The 23,873-nt window shown below is 36.6% G+C and overlaps 1 protein-coding gene across 3 annotated transcripts in view; it reads right to left on the bottom strand.

The window, feature by feature from the left end:
* Kcnt2 (potassium sodium-activated channel subfamily T member 2) overlaps positions 1-23,873 on the bottom strand; it is a 405,448-nt gene that overhangs the window by 185,412 nt on the left and 196,163 nt on the right. For all 3 annotated transcript variants that reach the window (XM_008831578.2, XM_008831577.2, XM_029562800.1), the window contains exons 9-11: positions 7,072-7,252; positions 4,972-5,136; positions 2,714-2,850 (exon numbers count right to left, since the gene is read on the bottom strand). In XM_008831578.2, the coding sequence (XP_008829800.1) occupies positions 2,714-2,850; positions 4,972-5,136; positions 7,072-7,252 (483 nt within the window). The remainder of the gene's footprint in view (positions 1-2,713; positions 2,851-4,971; positions 5,137-7,071; positions 7,253-23,873) is intronic.

Raw genomic sequence — 23,873 nt, 5'->3', positions numbered from 1 at the left:
CAGAAATAAAGAAGCTAAAAGTTGTCTTCCTTAGTATTCATGTATTTTCATAAATATGAATTGCATACATTAAGGGGTGATATTGACCTGCATTAATCCATTTTTACATTAATTTTATATATTTTAAACAAAACATTAGTTGTATGTTGCAATTTCATGCCATTTATTCTTTGTATTTTTTTATTGAAGTTTTTGTGCATTTCATACAGAACAGCCCAATCTTAATTACCATATTCCCCCCCATTGGCACCCTCCCAGAGCCCCCCACTTAACTCATTTTTAACTACAATGTCACAATCAAAGAAAGAGAAAAGAATTGAGCTGCTTAGCATTTATAAGTAAAATTCTTCTATATACTTACGTTTCTTGGAGATGACTGAACTATTTGTTCCAAAACCTTTCTTTTCATGGTAAGGTTTATGATTCTTAAACTTAGTAATTATATATTTAGTCTAAGATAAATAGGATATGAAAACATAGGGATGTTTGTTTTTAAATGAAGAATGGTTTATCTTTCTGGTACACTGTGATAAAGTAAATGTCTTCAAAAATGTTTTCTATGGCAGAGAGAAGTAAAAATCTCAAGAAATTAATCCAAACCAAACCAAAAAACATCCAGTCTTGATTTCTAAAATAACATGAGCATTGGATAAGATTTTCAAAGCACCATTTACAGGAAAACATTCAAGTCTCGCCGCTGACCTTTGGGACTCATTTGGAAAATCGTACTCCTTATTCCTTGCATGGGAAATTGTGATCAAGCACGTATTCATTAATATGAAATCCCAAATATTTAACATGGCATTAAGATTAGAGATAAACATAAAGGTTGATATTGTCCTTCTCACTTCCTTTTAACCCCGATTTTGACAAGCATCACTGGCCACCACCCTGGTGTCAACTCTCTCCTTGTATTGTCTCATTTTCATTCCTGTGGAGTTTCCTATAAATGGGATGACTTCTGCGGTGGAGAATTATTTCAGCATGCTTAATGGCATTTCTATTCATTCTCAATAGTATCTAATAGCTTAGATACTTACAGCTAAAACAAATGACTCAGATTCACTTCTTAGAAAAAAAAGTTCCCTGTTTCACAGATTCATATCAACACATGATGGACATGCTTACTGTATGAAGAACTGAACTCATAGAATCCTTAAAGGAGACTGATTATCCAGACAAAAAAAATATACTGATCAAACCATATGATATCAAAGCAATCTCCTAAGATCCCGAAACAATGAGATACACAACAAATGAGAAAAACTCAATCCCTGATTCACTTGTATTAAGAATATCTGAGGATTTGTAGAGCTATTTCAGATATAGTATTTTACACCCAAATAAGAAATATGCCAGCCTGGAGAGATGGCTCAGTGGGTAAGAGCACTGGCTGCTCTTGCAGAAGACTGGGGTTTGTTTTGCAGTACCCACATGGCGGCTATCAACTATTTGTAACTACAGGTCCAGGGAATCTGATGCCCTTTTCTGACCTTGGTGGGCAATGCACAAAATGAGTGACTTACATATATAAATGCAGGAAAAACACTCATACATATAAAATAAAATTATAAATAAAATATTAAAAAATAAGAGATATACTATAAGACATTTAACTTCCAGTCATGCTCCATTCATTTTATTGTGATAGTTTCTACTGACATTTAGTTTCTGAAATCCAATAATTGGGGAAAAAAACGTATCTGAATTTATTTTATTTAATAATTTATTTATTTTATTGTTAATAAATCATAAGGAATTCAGAATTCCCCATTAATATTCGCTTCTAGGACACAGCAGCAAAGAAGAGAAACCTTCTTTTATTCTTTACATCATCCCTTTCACACATGTGCACACATACACACAAATGCACACATCTACACACACTTAGGCCATGGGGTGGGGAAATTTATTTTTTAAAAACTTACAATATTATATTTGAGGAGGAAGTTTGAAATCTAAAACAGTACATAAGAACATTCAAGAATAAACATTAGACATGTTTAAAACTTTAAAAGCAAGAGAAACTATCTAGCAAAGCCCTGCTTGTAGAGATTTCTCTAGTTTCCTAAATTAACAGTTGTTTTATGTTAGCCCTGATACCCTGGTGACCTCAGTCTGCCCAGCCATGCTCTTACTCTGCAGCTGAGGTAGAATGCCCATTTCCCATAACACACGATTAGACTGTCTCACTTTTTAAGCCTGTTGATGGGCACATGCACAATATGAGAGCAACTTTCAAGACCTTTCACCCTCCTGATTCCTCCAGCCCTGAGGAACACTTTAGACTCCCAGACAGAAGACAAGACCTGTTGCCTGGCACATGCTGCAGCCTCCTTAAAATTCAAACCCTTACTCATTGTGTTGATATCGCACATAATGCTCATTCCAGGATTTTTTATTTGGGGATTAAAAGAAGTATTGTGAGATTTGGAGACTTCTCTAATGGGAATATGGGGCATCTTGTCCATCTCTGAAAGCTCGAGAAATTTTGTCACACCAACTTATTGCAACGTGTAGAAACATCCTGTCCTCCTAAACATCTGTCCTAAAACAAAACTAAGAAAGACAATTTTATATCTTTAACATTTTTATTTCATCATCAACAACAGAACTGTATTTCATATTTAAACAAGCTTAAAATTTGAAAGAAAAGTTATCAAAGCATTCAAAATTGTAAGATGAAAAATGGAAAGCAGCTAAGAATGCCTACTTTGCTCTCAATAGATCCTGATCTTTAAGGGCGGAGCCTTGAAGGTAGATAACTCTTTGGGACCACATTGGAATCTGCAGCACCCTTCGGACTTGCACGTCCATTTCCGTAGGACACAAAATCACCACATAATAATCCTATTCAAAAGAAAATGGACAATAGTGCAGAACCAGGAATGCTTACAGTTATCCTTTGGTGAACATAAAATACTTAAGGATTTTTCTTATATTATGAAAACAGTGATTTATTGCTAATAAATAAAAGATCACATTTAAACCTTAGAAATAAGTTAACATTTAGCGACAATAAACCTAAGTGAGTTATGTAAAATATCACTTATCTTGATCTTGTCAATGACATCAGTACCACAGAGGAAGACATTCCTCACTTATATTCTGCACACCCCTGCAGCCTGTGAAGGGGTCAGCTATCACTATGGAATGATCCTAAAATACACACTGAATTTGGGGCCAAAATGTTTAGGAACCAATTCATACTTGAAGTTGTTACTTTTAGAACAAAAATACTGATACTCAATTAAATCATATTATTATGAGCTGGCATATCTGTGTAATTTTGAATAACTATTTTAAAAAGTAAGAGTTACTAACTAGGCTGACTAGACCTCAGAGGATGGACTTGACTGGGGAATGTCTGGGGACACTGACTTGACACAGTGAGCCTTAACAGGGATAACAGAGTATATGGACTCCAATAGAGGCTTGGGGGTGCTATGAGAGGGTGCCAGTGGGGATTGGCATACAAAGATAATTAGGATTGATTGAGATGTTCTGTAGAAAATACACAAAAATTCAATAATTTTTTTAAAAGTGTTAGTAGAAATATTGAAAACAATAAATAATAAAAGAAGTAAGTTCATGTCAAAATAGGTTAAAATGTATCATCATATAAAGAAATATGTAAATGTGTTCTAAATGATAACATGGCTTAAAACAAACTAATCTATAAGAATTGAAATTCTCTGGTAACCATTCTCTAATTAGTTGGCATAAAACAGATCTGCTGCCAAATTTTTAGAGTTAAGAATTCTCTTCACTGGGGATGGAGAAATGGCTCAGTGGTTAAGATCACCGGCTGCCCTTGCAGAGAACCTGAATTTGGTTCCCAGTACCCACATGGAGGCTAGCAATCATTGATTGCTCCAGTTCAAGGGGATCCACCACCCTCTTTTGGCCTCTGTGGGCATTGCATGACACAGGCTCACTTACATACATGCAGACAAAACAATCATACACATAAAAATAAGTAAATTGAAAAAAAACTGTAAAAAGAATTCTCTACATTGTTACTAAACAAAGGTAATTACTGCAGGATCCAATTATACCCAAATATATTTTCTAATGATATACAAAGAGAAAACTAAATTATGGAAAATTTAATAAACATAGGCTAAATAACCATCAAAATGCAAAATAATTTATGTAAAATCAAACACTAGAAATTTATCATTTATAATTTATATTCAAAGGGTATCCAAAATATTCACAAATCTATGCACTTTACTTGAAAAGAATAATTAGATGCACTCAGCATCGGGTTTGACTCAGGTTTGGCTCAGCATCTTCACAGAAACAAATTGAGGAAATGCATAGGGCATTGAGTAGAAAAGAAAATTACCTAAGTCTGCTTTGGCCCTGTATCCTGAAAAGCAAAAATACCCAAAGATTTTATCTAAACAAATATACAAGGTGATTTTTCTGAAGTCATGGTTTTAATTCATCTCACTATTTTCCAATTTTGGAAACTTAAAAACTACTCTTAATAGTACCTAGTTATACTCCAGAACATGAATAAAGGAGAAGGAAACTTCCAGACTGCCATATTCCCATCGGCAATACTGCATACAGCTGCAATTTTCAAAGGAATTGATGATCCCGAAATGAGTTCTTGATTGTCTTATTATATTTTATGTTAAAATTCAGTTTTATAAAAGATCATTTACGCTTTACCCAAGAAAGTAAAATAAATCCTTTAATTTAAAGAAAAGCCTTCATTCCAGCAATAACAAAATCCATCTGTCTTTTAGTATAGATACAGAAGGAAATCCAAATGCTCTTTATTCCTATAGCATTTTTTCTATGTTCTTGGTTATATTTGTAGCTTTTCATTTACCCTTTTTAAATTTGAATTTATAAATAAAAATCCTCCAGAATTGAGGCTGCACCATTAGTTACTTGACTTTGACAATGTGTTAGTAGGTATGATCCAGTATTTTGTTTAATATAATTCAAATGTACCTGTAGTCTTGGGTGAGCATAGAATTCATTTAGAAAATCCATAAGTAAGTCAATCTTCAGAGAGCTGACACACAGGACAACATGCTTGTCAGTCTGAGCTCTGTGTCGACTGTAGTTTCCACCTGACTTTTGTCTCTCCATCCACAAATAGGCCAATTGCTCAAACTGTAATGCATTTTCCACATGTGAATAAAAAAAAAATCAGGCATGAAAGTGAAAAAAAAAAGAATTGCAGTGTATCCTCTGTTATCAGGTGCAGGACATTTCTTAAGCTTTAACTTCCTGTGATTCTAATTAGCCACCTTCATTTTAACAATAGGCTTATATGATTTCTCCAGGAGTGAAAAATGTATCCCAGGGGCTGAAAGTCTCCAAGGAAACATATTATAGTGGTTTTTCTATTTTACCATAGTAGGCTGCTAAAAAGCTTGCCCATCTGCTTTGTGTCCATTGAGTTATGATGTAATCATGCACTGAGTTAATCATACATCATGCACTAAGTTAAAGAGAACAACTCCACTGGCATTGCTGCAATTCTTCTGCTCCTTTGTGTTGTATGGGAGACAGCTCTGAGTATGGCGGCATACACAACAGCCACAGTCTAGCTGTCCAACTGATGCCATAGGGTGGTGCAGGATGCAAAGAAGAAATGCGAAGGAGGAAGACATGAGAGTGCGGATGTAGTTTTTTTGCCTACAAAATGTTCTTTTACAATCTGCATCCAGATTCCCTATTGGCAATTTGGGTAACCTCTTCAGAGGATGGTGTAATAAGAATAGGAGGTAGAAATTAGCTAGGCAGTTAGGGTAAAAAGACCCCAAAGAAAATGAGCCAGTTTCTTTCTTGGCTAAAAGTCAAAATGTCCTTGGGGCTTTTAGCAACTTACTCTGTTCCAAAGACCAAAAATGTTAGAAGTATTTGGGAGCTTTTATCTAACCCCTAAAAGATTTTATGGTTACCTCTTCAGAGGGGGGAATGTTAGAGTAGCAAAAAGCCTCATAAATTTAACTGGTCCAGACTAGGTCCTTAGTCTATCTGTTAGAGGACCCAACTTTCCAGTCTCACTGGTCAATTACCTGGTAATAGAACCACCCCTAGGAAGGCAGATTCACCTTAAGTTATGCTAAATTGATGTGCAGAATACCTGGTGCTTAATGAGGTTGTGAATTTTTCCTGCCTGGAACTAGTGCAGATCTCTGCAGAACTTCTGGACCAGCCACAGTCATGAAGGTCTCTGTAAGTCTATCTGCTTTCCTAAATTTTTCAGGAAAGCATAATTTCTCCTTTTCTTCTTCATACCTTTCTTACTAAACATGCTTTCTTTAAGATTTGGGCTGCCCCCAGCATTTCGTAGTATTTCTTTACTTTTTCTCTAAAGCTTCCTTCTCTCAGCCATGTGGCCAGTAGCTGCCAAGGTTATCAGCTCTCTGGCCTGGATGATTTTTCTTTAAGATTCTAATAAAATTAAAAATATTCATTTGCATATACTGTGGTTAAGGTTGTGAAATGAACATACTTGTGGTAACCATATTGCATTATCAATCCATGGGCACTCAGGGTTCATTATTAGAAAAGGTTAGAGACTGTGTCTTCCTATCTTTGGTCACATTTTATATCTGTTCCTTTGCAACCCCCCATCTACTATCCAAAAGGCTGCAAAGTATTTATTTACCATGTCCAAATTTTGCTTTAGTTGATGAATATGAACAGTTAACTTTTAATCCATATAGTTTATGGCTTTTAGGTTTATTTTGATTTCTCAAATTTACTTCTTTAGTCTATCATCCTATAATTAAAAATTATACTATCCCATAATTAATAAGGTTGGATACTCAATATTTAGAAGAAAACATCTTGAAAAAGTGAAGCAAGATGTGAGCTCTTGATAACTTGGAACTTTAAGGAAAAATGAAACTCAGTATTTCCACCAAAATATGTGGAGGCATTTCTGAAACAATTTAAGTAACTGATTACGTCTACTAATGGCATGTATTAGGATATTATGATTATATAAAATATCCCATACTTTTTATTAAGGGAAAAGATTCAATTTTTCTTGACTTTCCACATTTCTACAGACGTTAACATGACTGCCTTTACCTGTATGGGGAGAACCACAAGAGCAACACAGATCATAGCAACGACAAATAGCTTGGAGGACCATGTTTCAGGAGTGACGTCCCCAAAACCCACTGTAGAAAATGTCACAATGCAGAAATAAAGAGAGTCAAAAAGATTGAGCTTCTTCCCAATTCGTTCCAGATGCTGAATTCCACAAATGCTAAAAGAGAAAATATCCATTAAAATTAAACTTCCAAAATGGACACATGATTTTTTTCATTATTCTTTAAAAACCACACATTATAAACACATTTTATAATTGGTCTCTTGGTTTACAGTTTTTCCCAGAACAATATAACTTAGAAGTTTTAAACCATATTAATGAGTTATTCTCTAATTCTGATTAATAGTCAAAAATGTTAGCCAAAATACCACAAAATATAACCTTTTCTATTCATAGTCATTAATGTAAAACACTGAATTTCATGGGTAATGTCCACAGATACTTAATGCTGCCAAAGTAACAGAAAAACAGAAATTGCTAAGTCTAATTTCCATCAAAAAGACTAAAGTCTTTTATTGTTTAATTAAGGAGTAAAAGGAATATATAAATGTGTATGTGGACATAAACAGTAAACATGTGACTTAACAATAATCAACTACTATAGGTTGAATGTTGTCTCTGTGAAAATTGAGGTTGAAATTGATTTTCCATGTAACTTTACTAAGATGGGGTACCTTAAGATGTCCCCACCCTCACAAAATGGATGACTGCCATTATTGTGAGAAGCAGTGTGTTATTAGGAGGATAGTTTACCCTGTCTTGTGCAATGTCTACTTGTTCCCTGCAACTGTATATGCTATCTGGTCACTATTTTATGATGCAATAAGAAGAAACCAACCAAAGTCCAGCACCTTAATGCTAGACTCCTCAGACTTGAAAATTTGGATATAATAAATGTCTGTTTACTATGAATTATCTGGTCACAGGTATCCTGTCATAATGCCACAGAGGAAATTAACACACAAAATGACTTTCACAAGGACCTAAGGAAGGAAAGCAATTTCTGAAATGAAAGAAGCAACATAGAAGCTATTAATAATACAATATGCCCACAAATTATGACTGCTAAAATAGCCTTATATATAGTACCATTACTGACTTAAAAAATAAAACCAAAGTGGGACTATGAATGATAAATATTGAGCATATTGGAGAGCAATAATACATTTACAACAAGAAAATTCATGTACCATGAGAGTGATTTGAATGATGTTGTCCTGCAACAATGCAGATGCATTAAAGCATGAGCATTTAGGAAGTGAAAGGTCATGAAGGTGGAATCCTCACACATCACAAAACATCTGAGGAGAAACTCTGCCATGTGAGGGACAGCAAGAGACACTGTCTTGGAATTAGAAAGAACACTTCCACCAGACAACAAGTGTGCCAGGGCCTGTTTGACATCTTAGCCTATGAAACTGCTAGAAACAAAATTATGTAGTATAGATTATTTATCCTCATACATTTTACAGTAATGGACAAATGCAGATATCAATACTGAGAAATGATTTCTGGCTTAATGAATACCTGGATCTGTGAAAGCAGCTTTGGAACTAGGGATTTTGTGCAGATCCTGGAAGACTTTGGGGGACTTGGAGGAAAAGACTAGATTGCATTGAAGGCAGGGCTCAGGGCAGTTCTTTCAGGAGTTGGGAGAATAGGAAAGTATCAGAAGATTCTTAAACAGTCATCATTAGAATGCTGGTTAATGACTGTACATTCAAGGCCATCTTGATCAGTGACTGGTGAGAAATATTTCTTCGAGAAGACGGGGATAATCATATCTATATCTAAGCAGGAGAGCATGGCTGCCCTACATCCATGGCCTAGTTCTTTGTGAAAGGCAGAATTTAAAAGTGATGAACTAGAATATTGGCAGAAGAAATCTCTAAGCAAAATGCTTTGAATGTTTCAATGGCATCTCCTGACTGTAGGCTAAAATGAGAAGAGTGAAATGGATTAAAGATAGAATTTATGGCCAAAAGGGAAACAGAGCATACAGATTTAGAAGATTATCTGCCCAGCCAGATTGGGAAGGAGTGCTTGGGAGAAAACACAAAAGAGGGGAGATTCATATGTAAAGGGAAGCAAGGTGCTATTCAGCCATTGATAAGAACAAACCGAAGTCATCCCAGAGACCTTTGAAACCACAATGAACATCCCAGGCCAAGAGTCCCAATGTCTGTGGTGTGTTAGGGAGCACTCCTCTAGAGGACACAGGTGATCAACTTTGGCAGTGTGCTCATGGGACAAATACTAATGGTGTGCAGAGGGCATGATTTGGGAAGGACTACCTACTATTTCAACTAAGGGTGGAGTTCCTTTAGAAACCTCTTAACTGTACAGTCACATGTCTGCAATAACAGCCTTGGAAGTTGAGCATTCTCATACTAGCAATTGTGAAGGTTCTTCTGTGGGCTGCGCCCATAAAACAAAGAACAAACAAAACAAAACAAAACAAAAAAAAAACATTGCTGTGGGAATTCCAAATGCCTTGGGAACCAACCACTGTTCAGTATGTCTAGAAGTTAAGACACGAGGTAACAAGGAGTTATCGTCAAACCTGAAGACTTTGTTTTGCTTGCCTTCTTTTATTTTGAACTTACCTAGTAGTAGAAGCTTTTAGAGCTACTGGGATGTAGTGAAATGTTTCTGACTGACTGCTTGCTTGTTTTTCTTAAGAAAAACGAGTTTGGCCTTCCAAAATTCATGTTGAAACCTAACTGTCCAATGCAACAATATCAGGAAATGCCACCTTTAGAGAGATTAAGTCATCAGCACAGGCCTCATGAATAGAACACTGATCTTATAAAATACTTGACAGAACAAGCCAGGATCCTTTTGCCCCTTCACTTTTCACTATGTGAACACACACCAACAACTCCTAGAAGTAGAGAGACTACCCCGGGCAGACCCAAAATCTGTGGACCTTGACCTTGAATAAACAAGCACCTGGAACAGAGAAAGAAAATTATGCCTTTATGAGTTATCCATTCTCAGATATTTTTGTAGCAGCACAAATGGGAAAATATAATAAAAGTACTATTCAGGAAAGATGTTTTTTTTGAGGAGGCACAGAGAAGAAAGAAAGGAAGGAAAGAAGGAAGGAAGGAAGGAAGGAAGGAAGGAAGGAAGGAAGGAAGGAAGGACGGAAGGGAAAAAGAGGTGAAAGGAGAGGAGAGGAGAAGAGTTGAGGAAGGAGGGAGGGAGGGAGAAGGAAGAATCACAGAGGGGGAATCAAGTACTGATACAAGTTATAACATGCATATATGGCAAAATATTGCTGAGTGACAGAAGGCCCATGGAAAAGAACACACGCACTTCTGTTGATAGGCAATATCCAGAGAAGAGTCGGAAAGCAGATAAACAGTTGCCTGGACTGAGAGCAGAATTGTGATGATGTAACTGCTCTAAAAGCGGGTTATGGTGATGGCTGCGCAACTCAGTAAATATATTCAAATACGATTAAATTTACACTTAAAATGAGTGAATATGATGATGTGTAAATTATGCTTCTACAAATCTGTTTAAAAATCAGTTTATGTTTTAGTACAGTCACTATAGCTTCTGTGTACAAGCAGACAGCTCAACTATGAGGACTAAGAAGCAATAAAGTAATATTTTGTTTAAATACTAGAAATTCATTTCCCAGAACTTTAAAGACAATCTGCTTCTCTAAATCATGTCAAAACACCTATTTAAAAAAAAAAAAAAACCTTTTTCTGTAATATGAAAACAAACTGCTGAATAATTAATTGGATAGAAGATGTAAAGGGTAGATTTATAGGGAGACATACCAAGAATAAGGAAAGAGAAGATGGGGCTGGAGTGTTTGCTCAGTGGTTAAGAGCACTGGCTACTCTTGCAGAGGACCTAGGTTTGGTTCCCAGCACCCACATGATGACTGACAAACCGTTCGTAACTCCAGTTCCAGAGGATTTAAACACATTCTCCTGATCTCTGTGGGCATTGCAAAACATGAGTGTACTTACACTTATACACGTAAAATAAAAATAATAAAATATTTTTTAAAAAAAGAAAAGAGAAAGCAATACAAGGTGCTCAAGGATGTTGTTTAGTTCTATTTCTGAAACCAGCCTTTTTTTCCCATTCCACATCTATGAAATGGTTCAGAAAATTTGTGTAGGAATTGTGTAAGGCACAAGCACATCCAAACCAGTAAGAAGAATCATCCATTTCTTTGCCCAGCTTCCCCTATGCAATATTGCCACAGTAATAAAGATATTGACACAGAATTTTATATGACCAAAGGGAAAAATGCATATTAAAACAGATGTTCCATGCTCTGTACCATTAGCTTCTAAAACTTTATTTCTAATAATATGTATTTTATAAAGTGAAAATTTACACATAACTCAAAAATGTTCCTACATGTATTTATCTCTCTCTCTGTGTGTGTGTGTGTGTGTGTGTGTGTGTGTGTGTGCAGGTGTGCACATGAAAGTCAGAGGACAACTTGTAGAAGTCAGTTCAGTTCTCTCCTTCCATTATGTCAGACCTAAGTATTGAACTCTGTGCCTTTACCCACTGATCCATTTCAATTACTCTATATAGAATTTTTATATTTCACATAAAATAGAATAAAAAGAATTGAGTTTATCTACATATTTTAAGGATTCAAATGTTTTCTGAGAGTTATCTATATTTTGGTTGAACGTACATTAAAAAACAATACTTGATGAGACATAAAATAGTCATTTTGTAATGCAGGTATATGTTATCTAGACTAAGTAACAAGAAAAATTATCCTACTGTGCTTTTTAAGCTTTGATTTCTCCATTTTTATCTGTATCTTACCCATGACAGCCATCATCATGTTAGTCAAACACAGCTTGTACACCCTTTGATCTCAGGTCTCAAAAAGCCAGTAGACTCTGACTGGTTACATGGCATTCTTTATCTGTGGTATCCCAAGACTTGAGAGCTTGCCAGCTCCTTCTTAAAACCCTAAGACTATCTCACAGATAAGTTGGGTCACTCCATCAGAGCCCACCTCCAACTCCCATCATGGAAGTTAGGTCATGTGGCTCCTCCACTTGTCAGCCTGTCAAACAACTAAAGCTGGAAGAGCAATAGCAAGGAAGGCTAGCTCTGAGAAACGCCTTGGTGATCAACCACAGAACTGTGAGAAGTAACAGACTGTGCTGTTTTAAGCCACTAAGTTTTGGAGAGACATGCTATACAGCAATAGACACCTGTTTTGTAGAGAAATGTTTATAGTCATCATCTGTATATAACTCTGGAGTGGGGGATTTTCTTTCAGGTATCCCCCCTTGGATTACAATTTTGAGTGTTTATTTATAATGATACACAAATATGTCCCTTATATTTACATCCCTTTTGGGGGTCTTTTTGAGACAGTCTCCTTGAAGACCCAGGGGGAACTTGCTATGTAGACTAGGGTGGCCTTGAACTCACGGAAATCTGCCTGCCTCTGCCTCCTGAGTGCTGGAATAAAAGGCATGCACCATCACACCAGACTAGATCTATAACTTTATCCTAACATATTCTTTTCCACTGAAAACCTTCTCTTTTGAATACTTAACTACAGTTTAAGATTTTTAATGGCCTCTGTTAAGCATAATAGCCTCATGAAGCCAGCTTTGAACCCCAAGTTAGAGCAATTCTTCTGAATTTCAAAAGTATGTATAAAAGCATGTCTTGGGAAGCTGAAATTAGAACAACTCCAAATTTAGTGTTGAATATTTATCACCTCTAGTCAAATATTTTCTAATCTTATCATAATTATATATTATGAATATTTTATCCCCTATAATACTTAGTGAAACCTATATAATGTCTACCTAGTAACTGACAGATATATGGGCAAAACCAGTGATGGTACTCGACTGTAATCCCCACATGTAGGGAAGTGGAGGCAGGAGCACCAAGAGTTCAGTTATCCTCAGCTGCATACTGAGTTCAAGGTTATTCTCAGCTACATAGTGAGTTCAATATCATCCAGCTACATACTGAGTACAAGGTTATTCTCAATACATAAATTCCTGAATTACATGAACCCTATTAAAAAACACCTCAGTAAAGGAAGGAAGGAAGGTGGGGGGAGGTAAAGAGGGAGGGAAGAAAGAAAAAAGACAAAAGAATAACTGATAATAGATACTGACCTTAGTATCTATTATCAAATAATAGATACTAAGGTCAAAAGCTATTCCATATATCTTTCAGTTTCTTATTAGACCATAACTCCCCAAAACACATTGTTAAAACAGTTAAAAGTTTATTATTCCATGTATTTCTGTGAGTCAGTTAGGGAGCTTCTCTGGTTTAGGAGTCTCGTTCATGTGCCTGCATCCAGCTGGTATCCTGTCTGGAGTGGCAGGCCCAGGATGGCCTTACAGTTGTAGGGCTCTGTACTAACGGGCACACTGGTTCTTCTTGACAGGCCCTTTCTTCTCCAAAGGCCTTCACTCACAAGAGAATCATAGTAGAAGTTCCACATCCTCTAAGTATCTAGGTTTTCTTCACTCTATTATATTTATAAAAGTAATTTTCTTTTGTAAGAGAATATTATCAGAACAACAGGAAAAATCACTAAGATGGTAGGTATCACTGTCATGTTCCTGATTCTAGGGAATAGTTAATTCCCTGATGAGTGGGATGTAGCTAGGAGCTTGTACATGGCCTTTAGAGAGTTAACGCATAATAGCATCAAGACCCAGCTGGAATACAAGGCTCATGATAGCCTCCTGTCCCCGCAAACAGTCAGACTCATCAAACTAGTGATAAAGTATCTGCAGCTGTGAGGCAAGAACAGGTAAGAAAGGGGAAGATGTTGATCAGAAGGTAAATATTTCTAGTAGGTTGAAGAAAAGGTTTACTGACTATTGTACTACATAAGGACTACAGTTAATATAGTGTATATTTGAAAATTAATGAGACATATTTAAAACCTCACCAGGTACAGAAAAAGATACACCTATAAGGTGATATGTGTTAGTTAGCCTAGCAGAGTCTTTCTGTACTACATGTAGTTCCAAACATCATATTGTACCTATAAATAAACAGTTCTTAGTGTCAGTTTAAAATAAAAGAATAAGGTCTGGAAAGATGACTCAATGTTTACAAGCACTGTTGCTCTTGTGGAGAACCCTAGTTCACTTCCCAGCACTCATGTCTGGCAGTCAACAACCACCTATAAATCCAGCATCAGGGGATCCAAAGTTACTGGCTTCCACAGGCATCTACACTCATGTGCACATACCCACACATGCACATAATTAAAAATAATAAATAAATAAAGGGATGTAGAGATAATTCAGCACATAAGAGTACTTTCTGCTTTTGCAAGGGGCCTAGGTTCGGTTCCCAGAACCAAAATAACAGCCCCAAACCATCTGTAACTCCAGTTCAGGGGATCTGATCCCTCTGCTGGCCTCTGCAGACACCAGCATGCACATGATGTACATAAATACATGAGGGCAAACACTCATACACATAAAAAATAAATAAATCTTGATAAATAAATAAATAAGTAGATATATACTCTTAAAAGTACTTCTGCAATAAACAAATTTAGTACCAGCTTCCAAGGAAAAAAATAAGACAATGCTTAAAAGTTTAGCCCTATACAGAATACATTTAAATTAGAGGAAGATTTACCCTTTCTGCTTAAAGCTCTCAGTGCTTGTCTGACATACTCAGTAAAAATTCTAAAGCTCCAGGGCCCTTTCCTGGTCCTGACTCCTCATAGCACCCAGTAATACTGCCCTCTGGGTACAATGATCTTGAGCTGCTCCTTAAACATGACTATTATGCATGGAACTATTTTCTCGCCTTCTTTCCTTGATTTCTAATAGAAACCTCAAAGTCCATATCAAAGTGAACCTTTAATTTTCACTCTAAACATGCTACTCCCAAATTCTTCATCACGTCATAACATATTTAATTTTGCATTGTTTAAATGAGAACCAGAGATTCATTCTCCTTTTGTATCACAGCTTACATACAAATTCTTAGCAATCCGATTTATTGTTGGATCAAAATGTATCCATAATTCAGGTAGGAAAAGGAGTAGCAGACAGCTTGAGAGGGTGGGGTGTGACCTCCATGTATGTAGTGCTGGGATCTCAGCAGACCACCAGAGAGTGCCTCCCTCTGGCAAAGGGGCTGAGAAATTAGAGGACTGCCTGAGAGCACCCAGATCCTGCCTCCACCTGGTGGTGAGATTCCCCTAATTGTACTGTACCCAACCTCCTAACTGGGATGCATGAGCTCCCCCACCCCCACCCCAAGGCCCCAGGGCAGACCTGGCTTTGGTAGGATAAGGCTGAGGTCTTAGCAGACAGCCAGAGAGGGCAGGTTCTGACTTCCATCTGTGTACTGCTGGGATCTCAGCAGACCAACAGAGAGTGCCTGTTTGGCCTTCCTCTGGCATAGGGGCTGAAAACTCAGCAGACCAATTGAGAGTCCCCAAATCAGACCCCCCTTACGGAATCTTCCCAAATTTTGCTCTGAGTTCCTGCTAGTAGGGGTCCAAACCATAGACAGACGGAAGCCTGAATGTACCTGACTGGAACCTGACTTAAGCTTCTGTGGATGCTCCTGAGTAGCTGATCTGAAGCCATCAGCTCCCTCCAAGATAAAACCTGAGAGAACCTGATACCTGCACCAACCAACTTTATATAACCAATAAGAAAAGGACCAAGGCACACCAATAATACAAACAAAAACATACTTCAACTTACATCTCATATCAAAATCACAGAAACCAAAAGAAATTCACATGCTAAAAATCACAACTAAAGAATAATAAAATGGAAAGCCAAAACACTATGTTCCCACCAAACTCCACCACTTCTGTAGAAGATTTTGACAAGGAGAACCCCCTAGAGATAACCCAGGACACAGAATTTAAAAGAACAAACATGAACATAATTAAGGAATTCAACAAATTTAAAGGACACATGGACAAACAAATCAAAGAACTAAGAAAAGATAGGGATAAACTTCTGATTGAATTCACAAAAGAGAAACATTGAAGAAAACTCAGGCAGAAATGAAGAAGGAAGTGAAAAACTCAATAAGATAACTTGAAACAACAGGGGAAAGCCTCACCTAGAATGAATGAAATGGAAACAGAATATCAGCACTGGAGGATAAAGTTGAAGAATTGGACCCCTCAAGCAAAGATTATGAAAAATTAAAAAACAAAAACCACAGGAATGGAATATGCAACAGATGTGGACACCACGAAAAGACCAAATCTACATATCATAGGCATAGAGGAAGGAGAAGAATTTCAGGTTAATGGTATTGACCAGATCTGAAACAGGATTATAGAAGAGAATTTCCCAAAATTAAGAAAAGACAACCCCATACACCACTGCTCACCCAAAGGCAGTAATTATTTCAACCTTTCCTCCAGAGCATAGCGTCAAATTTTCAGGCAGATTCAATACTTAAACATGGTTCAGGTACAACTATCCCTCTGTTCAAAAGCCCAACATGGCTCCCTACTTCAGTTGGAAGTAAATGTTCCCTCAAGTCCCTGCAGCAAGGGGGCAGTCTTGCTGTGTTCATGTCTCTCAGGCTCATTTTCTCCTCCTCTTCCTCTGATTCACTCTTCCTATTTTGGCATTATTGCTTTCTGAGCCACATGAAGGGAACACTCCTGATAAAGGACAGAGAGTGGTCTGTTCTAACTAGAACTGCATTGTCCTGGGTGGCCTGGGGTTAACGCCGTACTTTCTCAAGTATTTGTTCAAATGCCACCTTATCAATGGCGCCTAGACTGACCATTACATGCCCCCTTTCTCTTTCTTATACTGCTTAACTTTTTACTCTGTTGCACTATGAAGTGGAAGTGCATCACATCAGAGTATATTTTGTTTTCTTGATAAAGAAATATGTTGATAAACATGGCCTGAGAATCTAAAATATTGCCTAGACTATAATAATGCTCATTAGTATTTGTTAAATGGAGAAAAGCTGATCTGAATATAAAATATACAGGCCTCCACTGCCTCTCATTCCATCAACAGAACATTTAGCTGGCTTATGTATAAAATAAATATTTTATGAAAGAAAATTGAAAACAAGCAAAAATGTTTATCAGAGTAACTACTGTTCAAACTAATACAATTCTGTGGCAAAATATACTTGTTAGTCATTGAAATTGGACAACTATCCTGTATAATATATAGACATCACTACAAAATGAATTATACATTTACATGTAAGATGTCAAACTCTGCGAATACCAGAAGAAAATATTAGGGAAATACTCTTCACACACATTGACCCTGGCAGTGATGTCCCAGACTTGACATTGAAAACAGGGATAGATCTGGCAAGAAGGCTCAGTGGGTAAAAGCACTTGCGGCCAAGCACGATGACGTGATAGAACCGACTCCAGTGGTTTCTCTTCTGACTTTCAAGGGCACGCCATGGCACAAGTGCGCGCGCGCGCGCGCGCACACACACACACACACACACACACACACACACACACACACACGAATGGAATGTAATTAAAAATAATTTAAGATGTAAAAATAATGAAAACAAAAATTAGACTAGGAGAGCTTCATGAAACTTAAAATGTCCCTGCCAAGGGAGAAAAGGCAACCGAGGAATGGGTGGATCTATCTGTGAAAGTGTTGAAAGTGTTGATCTTGCAAGAATAATTCCCAACACATGTGATTGCTTACAACTCACTGTCAACAGAAGAGAAAGGAGGAGAGAAGAGGGGATAGAAGAATGGGGAAGAAGATGGGAGGAGAGGAAGAGTGAAAGGAAAATGATGAAAGCAAAGTGTAGCCTGGGTCTATGCTTAGTATTTACTTATTTTCTAAAAAGATATCATTTATTGACTAATCCATTGTTAGTGAACTAGAATTCCTGACATAATTATTCCTAAGGAGGTAATATTAACACTATGGAATGAAAATCACACATAATTTTTAAACTTCTAATTGAAGAATAAATGAATATTCAGAAGTCATTATTGGCATGGGGAGATAGATCAGTGGATAAAACACTTGTTGTTCAAGCATGAGGACCAAAGTTTGATGTCCCAGAGCCTACATTAGAAGCAGGACTCAGTAGTGTCTGTAATCCCAGTGCTCCAAAGGTAAAACAGGAGGCAGACTCGGGAGAATTCCCTGAAGCCAGTGGGCCAGCTAGCCTGGCTTAGACAGTGACAAAAGAAAAACTGCCTCAAATAGGTGGAAGGTGAGAATTAACGCTGTGGCACTCTTCTGATCTCCACATGCATGCCATGGCACACACACTTCAGGACTATATTTAAATGAATCATTTAAGGGCCACCCTCAGAGATGAAGGGAGGGAATGACAGTTGTCAGGAGCTGCCCTGGGAACTGTTGCTCAGTGGATTATAGTTAGTTATATAAAATGAACACGTCTGCTGTACAACACAGTACTTATTTTTAACACTATATACTTTATTTAAATGATAATTCTCATATTAGGATTTCTTACTATGCATATATTAACTGGTGGTGAATGCAGAGACGCATGGCTGCTAAAAGTACTGAGACTAAATGGCAGCTGGATGTTAATCTCTAAGCAGGACTTTCATATCACCCATTCTGAGGCATTGTAGAAGGGGCAGGAAGAATATGAGCTCCAGAAGATAGACAGGAAGCCTGAAATATCTTCTGGGCATAGCTCAGCCAGGGCAGTCATGATGTCAGAGCAGCTCTGGCTGCTTGCAATGGACCTGTACAAAACTGGGCCTGTCAAACGGTCAATCATAGATGGGGGCTGGGTGTGGGGGCCCTTTGAGCCCCTGCCTCTCTGCTAAATAGGAATGGGAAGGAAGGAGAGCTGGTGGAGGGTTACAGAAATAACTACATATATGCATGAAATTGTCAGAGAAGAAATTAAATAAAATGTAGTTATAAAAATCACAAAGGCTGGAGAGAAGGCTCAGGGGTTAATAGCACTAACTGCTCTTCCATGGGACCTAGGTTTGGTTTCAGAACCCACATAATGGCTAACACCTGTCCTTAAGCCCACTTGCAGGGAATCTGATACCCTCTGCTGGCCTCCACAGGCACCAGGCACCCACTTACATACATGGAACACTTAAATACATGCAGGCAAAATACAAAATAAAAATAAGTATACATAAAAAAATAAATAAAAAATTTAAATCACAAAGAGCACAGAAAGGTTGTGAATTTGATAGATGTGATAAGTGTCTTGATTATGGTATCAGGCATGGGTATGTACATGTCAAATTCATTTAATATGTGCATTGTATGTGCTGAATGCACATGAATTAACTGTAAGATAAACACTTCTTTAGCAAAGGAAGGACATGCAGTACTCTATAAATCTATCAATTATTTGCAAATATTTGATTATCATCACGAGATATTCAAGAATATTAGCGGGAAAATGTGTCTTCACTCTCCCTACCAATTAATATTTTTAACTTCTGCATTTGTTTAATTTAAATAATTAAATAATGTAGGGCATCACAGTATGTGTTTGTAATCCCACCATTTGTGAGGTGGAGGCAAGATGACCAAGAGTTCAAGGGCAAACAGCTGCACAAGACCTTGTCAAAGGATATATATATATATATATATACACATATATATATATTCTAAATGACACAAGAAAGGAAAAATGGCATGCTTGTGACTTAAAAGTTTTATCATGTAATTTGTAGATAAGTTGTACAGTTAACTTTTTAAATAAAATGAATGATAAAAATATGACATGTATGGTTCAAAAACCTAGTGAACTTTCTATATAAAGGATATATTTTTAAAGTATCTGAATGACTGATCTGTTTACTAACTGACCTGTAATCCATTTATGTTACCGGTAGTGAATATTGCAACACTAAGTTGAATAAACCAGGTTATTATATACTACAACATCCAACATGCAGGCAAACATCTACTTTATATATTACAGAAAAAGAAATGACCACTAATATAGAAAAGGTACCTCTGTAGTAGCAAATCTAGACTTAAATACTACTTTATGTTTCAACTATTACCATTTTTGCTCATGTCTCTGAGAGAGAGAGAGAGAGAGAGAGAGAGAGAGAGAGTCAAGTCTTCTGGATAGGTTAGAAAACTTCTGAATGAAATTTTTCAGAAAATCTTATACTGTATTTAAAGGAATTTTTCAGAAACCATGATATATTTTTTGTTTGTGCATTAATATTTTTTATTTATTTTTATGTGTATCAATGTTTTGCCTGCATGTATGTCAGTGTACCACATGTATATAATGCCCCTAAAAGTGAGAGGATGTCAGGTCCCCTGAAAATGGATTTACGGATAGTTATTAGCCTCCATGTGGGTGATGGGAATGGAAGTCTAGTCCTCTGCAAAAGCAGGCAATGCTCTTAATCCCTGAACCAACCCTCAGAACTCATGCTGTCATAACAACAATTTTGAAAATTACTTGTTCCATATTACTTGTAACCAAACTGAGTACCAAGATAAGAAGTTTAGCAAAATGTCAGAGACTAAACTGTTTTGATTCACATACTGTGTTCATAATATGATTTTCTGATACCTGTTAGAAAGGATGTAACCCGTGGAAGACATTACATGTACCCGTTGATGGAGTGGGAATTATTTCGTATACAGACAGCACAACACAGAATGTTCTGAAGTACAGTGATGACTTGTTTTATGTTCTGTGCTAATCTTTCAAATTAAATATATTTTTATATTATTCATATAAATGAGCTTTACTAATTCAGCTGGTGGTAGGAAAGGTACCAAGGAAATGCCTTCAAGATAGGTAATTAAATCAGTTATTGTTGCCTAATTATATAATTCTTAAGGGAAGCACCATTGTAGCCTTGGATGCATCTTTGATTACAACATGCACAAAAATTAATTCAGAATTTCTTTTGCCTTGAAGACTAAACCTTACAATATGCTTAAGGACTTGGAGCTATTTGGTGATTAATAAATATTTTAATATAGATAAACATCTTATTTTATTCACAGACTGGAGTCATTATTAAATGAAAAACTGCCTTTCCCTCATCACACTTGATGAATCTTCCTTATTTTATATCTGTATGCAAAAGTGGTTTTAAGGAAGATGTGCACAGATATTCTGATAAAGTAAATCAAAGAATGTGCCCAAATACCTCATATTCATAATGAAATATTATATCTGTCTTGCATTAGAAACATACAACTTTTCAATCAGTTAAGAGTAGGTTAAAACATTTGATTATATCCAAAGTTTAAAGTAGCAAAATAAGTTTGTAAATCAGAGTTTTTTTAAAGTAATAATCTCGGTTATTGGATCTTACTAGTAATCTTAACTTTGTACTTCTTTTTTAAAAAAAATTTTATTAATTATTTGAGAATTTCATACAGTGATTTTTGATCATTTCAATACTTCTTACCCTCTCAAATCCACTCCCAACTAACTACCTCCAACTAAGTGTCCTCTTGGTTTTTTGAAAACCCATCTAAGTTCAATTTTTGTTCCTCAAATATTCTTGGGTATGGGGCCATTTCTTGGAGTGGCTCAACTTATGAGGAGTCATACCTTTCTCCCAGCAGCTATCAATTACCAATATCTCATAATCCAAGGGTGGAGGTTCATGCCAGCCTCCCACTTCATGATAGGATTTTGTCTGGTTTGAACTTGCACAGGTCTTGTGAATGCAGCCACAACTGCTGTGTCTGGAAATCACTGTTGCAGTCATCCACCTCTTTTGGCTCTTACAGTCTTCCTACTCTCTCTTTTCAAGATGATCCCTGGGCCTGACTGGAGGCTGTAATATACTTGTAGCATCTAGGGAAGAACACACTGTAGTTGCTTAATCTCAGTGGGTCTCTGTGCTAATCATCATCCACTACAAAAAGAAGATTCTCTGATAAGAGTTGAGAGGTGCACTAATATATGAGCACAAAAAAATTAGTCATGAAGAGTCGATTAAATATTATGTCCATTTAGCAGAATAATTATAGTAGGATCTCCTATATGGTCTATGACCTTTCTAGCCACAGGTTCTTGGCACCATAATGGTGGAAGTATGTGTTTATCCTCTGGAGTGGACCTTACATCCAATCATAAAGTCGGTGGTTGATCCCATAACATCTATGGCACAATCACATCAGGGGTACGTATGGGCACTGTGACTGGTAGGGGTATTATACCCCCATTATAGGGCAACATCATTTTAATAGCCCGCCAGACCAGGCACTATCATAACTCACAGGGCTATAACTTGGTAGGATTACTTCTCTTCTCTTCCAGTGTCAAGCATAATATTTTTCAGCACAATGAAAGCTAACCATAGTATGTATACTACACATTTATATAAAAAGGTTTGAATACTACTATCCAAACTTCTTTATTAGTTCAATGGTTTCTTGGACACATAACTTATTTTTAAAATCTCATGCTCAATTGAAAAGAAAATATACTGGTATTAATTTTGTTAGCAGCTATTATGTGAGTTAAGCAAGCAAATTATCTAAGAAATTACCTGGCACACAATAATGTTCAATTAATCCCATGATGATCTTGCAATTTGTTTTCGGCACCCATGAGATAAACAGAGACATAAAAATGTGTTGACTATAATCACTAATGATATAAACAAAAGAATTACTTATAACAAAGATCTTTTTATTTATGTGTGTGTGTATGTGTGTGTGTGTGTGTATGTGTGTGTGTGTGTGTGTGTGTGTGTGTGTGTAGGTCACAGGACAACTTGCAGAAGTGGGGTCTTTCCTTCTACCATGTGGGTCCCTGGATAGAACTCAGGTTTCCAGACTTGGCATCAAGAACCTTTGCTCAATGAGGCACCGGAATTACATATAAAGCCTTTGTTTTCTCTTTGACAAAAATACAATGGTCAGATATAAACAGTAAAGTGTTCCAAAGTCGTAGCTTTCCATATGATAATAAATAACTCTACCATTGAGAACAAAGTAGGAGAGAACAGTGAAATAGAGTATTGATGAGGAATAGTGTCTGTTGCTTTCACGAAAATGGGTTAAAAGAATTATTAAAGGTGAAAATCATCCATGGATTAATAATTAGCTCTAATATGGTCCATTCCTTTTTCAATGCTGCAACTCTGAACAGCTATGGAATTAGAAACAAGCATGAACAGAGAGAGCTCCAAAAAATAGCAAGGAGTTTGGCAATTTGCAAAGTAGACTCAATTTTTATTTACAAGTGTAATCAGAAGTGACCTTTGGATGGTTCACTGTCATCATTTACAGAAACTGACAATGAACTCTTGATAAAGCAACAAGGGGGGTATCTATATCTGGGAAAAAATTTCAACATCAGGGCAGTGATTTGTCTGACAGAACTACTTGGTCTATTATTCTTTATTACAACTCAGAATCATATTGGGCTGTATGTACTAAAAACAATTCAGGGTTCCATGGTCAGTACATTTGGCAATTCAATTTAAGCACAGGTTTTTATCATAGGACTTGTTACATCTTTTTTTAATGAATTAATGTTTCGTATAATTTGTTTTTATTATTTAACAGACACAGATACAGAAGACTGTTTATTCATTTTGATAGAATTTGATGAATGAAATTTGACAGCAGGAGGCCACAGTTTGTATTTTAGAATCATTTAATCCAAAAATTACTTGCTTAATTTTTACCTTTGTTCATGTTCAGGACCATATACCTTTGGATTAATCATTCCTTTAAAAGGAATGGAGTCAGCAAGATGTTTCAAGGAGTTAGGCACTTGCCACCAAGCCTGATGATCTGAACTTGATCTCTAGGACCCACATGGCAGA

The sequence above is a fragment of the Nannospalax galili genome, unplaced genomic scaffold (genome assembly GCF_000622305.1).
Source record: "Nannospalax galili isolate Female #2095 unplaced genomic scaffold, S.galili_v1.0 scaffold955, whole genome shotgun sequence".
In the NCBI taxonomy this organism is placed as follows: Eukaryota; Metazoa; Chordata; class Mammalia; order Rodentia; family Spalacidae; genus Nannospalax; species Nannospalax galili.
This window is presented reverse-complemented; position numbering and strand designations above follow the sequence as displayed.